The sequence below is a fragment of the Papaver somniferum genome, chromosome 5 (assembly GCF_003573695.1).
Source record: "Papaver somniferum cultivar HN1 chromosome 5, ASM357369v1, whole genome shotgun sequence".
Lineage (NCBI taxonomy): Eukaryota > Viridiplantae > Streptophyta > Magnoliopsida > Ranunculales > Papaveraceae > Papaver > Papaver somniferum.
The window spans coordinates 2,735,570-2,743,118 of NC_039362.1; the positions used below are offsets into that span (position 1 = coordinate 2,735,570).

Sequence of the window (7,549 nt, forward strand, 5' to 3'; positions counted from 1 at the left end):
CCACCACATCCACACCAGTCTTCTTCTTATTACTTAATATCATCTCATTTAATTTCAGCAACTAATCAAATTAGTTGAACTTAAAAAAAGTTCAACTGTTTGAGCACCAACTCTAAGAAATTACTACTATTGCTACTGCTACACAGTGCTGTTGTTATTCAGAGGGAAGTTTTGAACCCTAAACAACAGAGGACCTGAAACTAAACTTTCAATTTTAAACATTCCAATGGAACGAAGAATTCCTGCCTGCCTGCTGCTGCTAAGGCTATAACTGACAAAGACTCAATAATTGATTTGAACCAGTTTGAATCCAACAACCGTTCAAAAATTGAATCACCAACAGATATTCAACAGTTTAATGAACAGGGAAACAGGTAAACAGAGCTGGCCAATTTACCTGACCAGTACAAGTACCTGACTCCTACAAGCAGACCAGGCAAAAAGCCTGCTGTTGCTGGTTAGGAGGAACCTTGAAGATTACAGTTGATAACATGAGATCATAGATTTGTGTTTTACTAGGAATTAACATAATATAAAGAAAACATAACTTCATTTGTTGAAAGCGTCCAAAAAGAAGGTGCTGCACAAATAAAAATACATCGCTGAAAATGTAAACCAAGATACTGCGATAGCTGATAATGTATTGATGTATGTCCTTGATCTAAGGGAAGTAAACAGGCCAGTTGAAGTAGTAAGAGTCACGCACTTCCTTGTCCATCTCGTTCCACTGCAACAACAAAAGAGTACATATTTGTTTTCAAAAAAAGAATCTATGGCCTATTGAGTTGCAAGTGATTCTAACTATGCTTGTTCTGGGTATCAGTATCACGACGCAATTGTTTGCCTACTTTCCTTGTCAATTGTTGTTTAATGCAAAAACAAAATTTATTCAACAGACAGTTGTTTCAACAAGTATTTTGCTCAGCCGGAATAGCACCAACTCAACCATGGGTTTTTTTTTTTGGAAAAGAATTTAATAACACGTCAAGAAAAATTAGAAACTGACCTTAAACTTATACGGCTGTTTCTTTTGGAGTGCTTTTTTCCAGTGGTACTGTTCGAATATCATTGCCCGGTCATGCCAACTGCACATAGAATCATTTCAGCTTTCATGAGAAAAAGTTTTACTTAGAAGGACAGAAAGTTATGAATCTTAAGCCTAATGGTATTTGAGGAACCATGAATAACTACCTGTGAAGCGTAGAGACAGCAAGATAATCTTAAGTACACATACAACAATACAAGTGTGGATGCAGACACTAACCGTTGATAAAATTAAGGAGGGAAAAAATCCAAGTACACATGCTAACCATACAACAGGATGTAGACAACTAGCAGACTAAACAAAGTGCTGATTCCACAACAGAAAGAGTAACCACAAGAGCTGTGTCATGATGCTTTTTTGAAACGCGAAAGAGATGAATATTGGCAAACACACTAAAATATGGTTACATAGCCCTATGAAAATAGGGTCGTGATAGGCGTGGCACGCCAGTGATAGACCAAAAAAGGGCAAGAGCAGTACCAAGACGGGTGACCGCTTGGGAAGTCCTCGTGTACCTTTGTTCTGGTTGAAGCCAGCCATTTCCTTAGGTAAGGGCGAGAGTGGTACCAAGAAGGATGACAGCTTGGGAAGTCCTCATGTTTTCTTTCTAGCCTACCCCAACTTGCGTGGGACTATAAAGGCTCGGAAAAAGAAGAAAAATAAAGAATGGTTATATCCATTGGGTGCTAACCTTTGATAATTCGAAGTACTCAACCGTTTATCTCTCACTACATTATTTTACCAATACCAGCAAAAAGAGTTGATGTACGAAAAGGAAGCATCCATGACCAGTGATTGAGTAAATTCACTCAGTACCGATGTCTGGCACAGGGAAATATTTATCCAAACGAGAGAAATTCATGCTCCTTGGTCCTTATAGTCAGTTATCTCGCTTATGAAAATATTACCTATCTTGCTTCAATACAGCTAACATCTACTCAACGTTCGGAAATCATTCGCTAACTATTTATTCCAGTATATCAGACAACGTGTAAATAAAAGTGGGGTCTAATAACTAAAGCCTGTGTATGCCAATATCACAGCTTCCAAATGCGAATGGTCCGTACTTCAGTACCCGGACTTTTGAATTCAGTAGCTGTATACTTCTACCTAAATCTACGTCTTTGTCTAGTTTGATTGATGGTGAGAAGAGGACTAATAGCTTCCAGAATACCGACCTGGAACTGGTCAATCACCCCCTCCCCATTGCAACTACTAGAAAAGTGACAGCAGCTATCTAGCCTTACAATGCGGAATTAGTTATAGTGACCGTCTTACACCTAGGCATATTCTAAGGCTCTAGCTTTTCTTATGTGCTACAGTTTCTATTTTCTGCAACAAGAATTTTCTTCATCACTCATTCCAATAGTAAAGAATCATATGGCTGGACCAACATCACAGCAGGGAGCTACCAGTGTATTATGGACAATCTGTTTTTGAGGCACGGTGCGGCAGATGTGGAATTAGTTATAGTGACTGTCTTATACCTAGGGCATATTCTAAGGCTCTAGCTTTCTTATGCTGCTTCAGTTTCTTTTTTCCGCAACAGGAATTTTCTTTATCACTCATTCCGATAGTAAAGAATCATATGGCTGGACGAACATCACAGCAGGGAGCTACCAGTGTATTATGGACAATCTGTTTTTGAGGCACAGTGCGGCAAACGAGTGTTTATCTCAATCATCACAAAAATCAAATATGGAGCACAAAGAGTCTTTGCTTCGATATAGTTTGTCAATCAGAGATGTGCAATAGGTTTTCGCTCCTATTCTACCAAAAAATGTGACAGATACCGACGTTCATGTTAACCCATGAACATATGTCTTAGTATGACTATTAACAGAATATTATCAGTGACTTACAAAAAATTCTATCAAACTAAAGAACTCAGCAAAGACAGCTAAAATCATGAACAAAAAAGTAGAAAGAACATTGTAGCTAATGCACTGACAGCAATTCCTCAGCTATGAGCTTCTGACTTTCGAGTCGATGCTAGATCAACACAAATTTTATTGTACGACACTTAGCTCAACCATGGAACCCTGCTAACCTTTTAAACTGAAGTAGAAATGGTTTTCATGTTTGGTTCAATTAAGGAAACACCATCTTCTCCATCATTAGTTGAAAAAGGGACACTAGTTTATGTTAATAAATTCAAGGGTTGCTTGCTATAATCCATGTATGCCAAAACTGGATCTGTATCTAAATGATCTGTTCAGCATTACTCAATGATCTACTAAAACGTAACTACTATAAAATAAAACTGCATTTAAAATAAACTTCAAGAGGATCCCTTCACACGTTTCTTCTCACACTATCTCATATTTTAGCCGTCTTTTTTGTGAACAAAAACCAAATGTTATCGTATTTGAAGCTAATATCTTCGGGATATGTTCCTATTGCAAAGCTCTATATATCTACCAAAAATGATTGCATTCCTAGACCTACAACATCACGCATTCCTAGACGTACAACATCACCATCTACTACTTTGAAAATGAGCCGTTGAAAGTCAATGAAGTTTTGACCATTGAAATCAAGATTGGTAGATGGTGTGGTTTAGTATTTCGGAATACGCTCATTTTTGGTAGGAACATAGAACTTCATAAGAGGAATATATCCCAAAATATTAGTTTCAAATCCGTTTTTGTTTGGTTTTTATTTGCAAAAATAGCACATAATGTGTGAGATAGTGTGAGAATTCACATGTAAAGGGATCCTCCCTCGTACTTAAAATGATTCTAGACAAATACCCTAAATTCAAACAAAATAGCTTACTAGATACTATCATGCAAATTCTAGAAAACCCATCTAAGAGTTGATTAGGTACTACTGTAAGAAAGGATATTTAAATACTGATAAGTTGCTTAGGTATTAGAAATACTGTTGAGACTCTTTGTCGACCAAGGTTTCCCTGAGAAGGATGACCACCTTATAACAGCAGACATGCTTTTCGAGTTTTCAAGTACGTCAAGCTGAATCCCAGTCTCAAAATTTGTATGTTTCCAGATCTTTCTTATTTGAGACTTGTTAGAAGAAAATTCAAAAGACCCTCAAAAGTTTCAAAGAACAAATATTTGTCCCCTTCTAGCGAGTGATTCTAGAGGAACAACTTGAACTCGAACTTGAACTTGAAAGTCGTTACCAATCCTTATTGTTGCAAGTGCCAATAGTACTAACACAGAATTCTAATATAACTTGGGAAACTAGCTTCCAATTTACTGCAGTTAGAAGATTGGATAAATAACCAGAAGAGTATATTGATTGCAATTGCATTTGATCTGGACCTTACACTAATGACACGTATGAAATCCCTATTCAATAATGTCTCCTACACATTGATATTCGAAACTCCTGATTGACCAAAGAGAAAAATAACGACTCTACATGATCTCTGTGGTTCTCTTCCAATAGCAAGAAGACCCATGTAGAATAGACAAGGCTGAGAAAAGACATATGTCAAAAGGGGTACAGAAACGGGTGATTTATCCTTCTAAGAATCCTCATCATGATTAAAGCCCAACGTAGAACACTTAAAATTTGCATAAAGATATCTAGTGTATTCTACTGTACTTTTAACCAAGGTTTCAGCATCTTATACTATTTATTTCCAGAGACGATAGGATCACAGAAATCCAGATGTCGAACTATAACTGGTAAAATACAAATTTCTGCCAACCCAGAAGAAAAAAGGAAAACCTCGACTTACATCCATCAGTGTTAACCTTTGATCATCTATTTTAGTATGTTTAACTCCCAACGCGCCAACAATAAGTAATAAGCTAAATACACCTTTTTTCATCAAGTAAATAAGTCAGCCAGAAATAGTAAAAATCATCGGAAAAAGAAAACGTACAAGAAAAGGGATTTAATGAACGTTCATTTTAAGGTAGGACACGGTTTACCCTCAATAACAAAAATCTCATAGCAATACATCAGTTATGAACTTGAGTCCATGGTAGATTGCTGAGAAGTTGTATTCTATGACACTTAGCTCAACCATGGTACCCTGACTACTACCTTCTTTGCTGACGTGCAAAAACTTTACATGTTAAGAAAAAAAACGTTTCATCAAGGAACCATCGTCTTCTCCAAATGTAACTTGGAAAGGGACACCTAAAATTCTTATAGTTACAAATTCAAGGGCGGTTTGCCATAATACAAGTAGGCCAAAACTTGGTCTGTAAGTAGATAATCAGTTCAGCAGTACTCACTGATTGATTCATACATACATAAGTAGTATGAAGTGAAATTACATGTCCAGGTGTTGCATCGCAAAAAATACCATAATGAGAATGACAACGACGACTTCTAGACATAAGCGGATACAGCCTAAGTTAAAACTTCATCACTACTTGATACTATATGTGAGTTACAGGAAACTAAGTACTACTGCACTAGAGGTTATTCATAAACGGAAAGTTGCTTAGGTATTAGAGATACTGTTGAGAGACTCTCTGTTGACTGAATTTCTCCAGAGAAAGATGACCATCTATGGCAGCGCACATGCTTTTCAAGTATGTCAAGCTGAATCCCAGTCTCAATTATTATTTTTGTTGCTCTTAACTCTTTCCTAAGCGAGACTCGTTAAAAAAAAGAATTCAACAAATCCTCAAAAGTCCAAAAGAACAAATATCATGGCCCCTTCTATCTGGTGATTCTAGAGGAACAACTTCGACCAGAAAATTTCATTACCAATCCTTACTGTCACACAAGTGGCAATTATACTAGCACAAAATCCTAATAAACTTAGGGAACTAGCCCCCAATGCACTGTAGCTAGACGACTAGATGTATAACCAGAGGAAATATATTGATTGCAAGTGAACTTTACACTAGTGACACACAAATGAAACCCTATTCAATTGGACTAGAACGTCCCAGAAAAATTGATATCAGAACTCCTGATAAACTCTAATTGAAATAAGAATAACCCTAGGAATTGAAATAAGAAGTTTACATTAGGTTCCACATAGCAAAGATTATTAACTTTAAAGACAAATTTAAAAAAAAAATCCGAGATAAATTGGAAAAGAGAAGAGAAAGAGGGAGGTATGTTACTTGGATTGATTAGAGAGTTGCCAAATGTATGGATTGAACCAAGTGATGGCAGAGAAAGCAAGCGAACCGATCCATATATTTCCGAATCGTTCTGGGTCTGCATGTGGAACTCCAGGGTCTCCTCTGTATGCATTTCCGAAAAATCTATCCATTTCTTCCTCTCTCAATTATCCAGACTATGTTATTATTTATCCGTTTTCACTTCACTTTACTCCACAGACTTACTACGCACACCACAATATTATATTTAGGGGCCACCTGAAATTTCCGCCCACTCTATCTTCACCATAACAAATTATAAGGGTAATCACGACGGTTCAAAGGGAATAGATCACATATAGGACAAGCAAATGCTAATACAGTAGAAACTCTTTAAATTAATAGCTCGGAAACCAGAAAAATCTATTAATTTATTATTAATTTAGTGAGTTAAATTTTAGCTTGTATAAGTCTAGTTGGAATCATCAAATGAAATTATTTTAAAAAGATAATTAATTTAACGAGCATTAATTTAAAGAGTTTCTACTGTAAACCCTTACTATCAGATACTCAGATGGTATCACCCCGTTTATAATGATATCCTCCTTTATAATGATATCCTCCTTTACGGATCACGGTAAATTCGGTTCATTATTTACTCAACCATTCGCAAGTTGGGTGTTACCCGAAACAAATATAGCATTTGTGTAATTTGTTTTAAAGTTATACATGAAGCAGACGTTTAGGCACTTGTGTGATCAAAGTGTTTAGTTCAAAAGGAAGTTATTGAATGAGATTTATCTTGAAGGGAAACATCAAATATCTTCGTTGTTGGAGAATGTGAGAACGTGATTGGTTCTGTTGAAGATTTAGATATTAATCTAAGCTGGAGAGCAAGGAAAATCGCGGTGGAGTACCAAGTTTTATTTTAGTTTTTTAGAAATTATTTTCCTTATTCTTTTAGGAGAAAGAGACCATACTGGAAAAGTGAATGTTTGAGTAAAGAAATTAGGATTCTAGTCGTTACTATTTTTGCTGCTTCAAACTTGTCCTAGGCGACAAGCTTAACTTCTTTGAAAACTTATGTAATGGACAGTGTCCCAAACTATCTTATCATTCTTTTTATTACTAATACTGTTTCAAAATCATAGGCTGCCTTTATGTGTAATTTGTACATGAAACCAATGTATCCTTTTTGAAATGGAGAGCGTATAAAAGAAATAGTTTGTATCATAAAGACTGGAAAATAAATATCTTGTCTAATATATATGCTTTAAGATAAACTGGAAATTGTAGAACTATCCCTCCTTCTATTAGGCCTTTTCGAATATCCCTAACAAACTTTATAAATATCCCTGATGGCATAAATGAAATTGTATCTGAAATATGAGTTTTAATAATTCCTTATTTAACCTTTCACTCTTGCTTATAAACCATGTTAAATATATCCATACTTTTTAATAAC

General features: G+C 35.9%; 1 protein-coding gene across 1 annotated transcript; it reads right to left on the reverse strand.

The window, feature by feature from the left end:
* Window positions 1-272: 272 nt before the first annotated feature.
* Window positions 273-6,274, reverse strand: LOC113277216. The gene is made up of 3 exons (XM_026526367.1): window positions 6,106-6,274; window positions 1,007-1,085; window positions 273-727 (listed from the first exon to the last, which is right to left on the reverse strand). Exons 1-3 carry the CDS (start codon window positions 6,255-6,257, stop codon window positions 662-664), a joined length of 297 nt encoding a protein of 98 aa, XP_026382152.1. The 5' UTR covers window positions 6,258-6,274; the 3' UTR covers window positions 273-661.
* Between the last annotated feature and the right edge of the window lie 1,275 nt (window positions 6,275-7,549).

Bases quoted from the DNA above. Each gene is read 5' to 3' on its own strand.
- LOC113277216 (XM_026526367.1), bottom strand. From the start codon at position 6,257: ATGGATAGATTTTTCGGAAATGCATACAGAGGAGACCCTGGAGTTCCA. The intron at 1,086-6,105 runs GTAACATACCTC...TTCTATGTGCAG, and splicing joins CAACTCTCTAATCAATCCAA to TTGGCATGACCGGGCAATGA. The intron at 728-1,006 runs GTCAGTTTCTAA...TTGTTGTTGCAG, and splicing joins AACAGCCGTATAAGTTTAAG to TGGAACGAGATGGACAAGGA.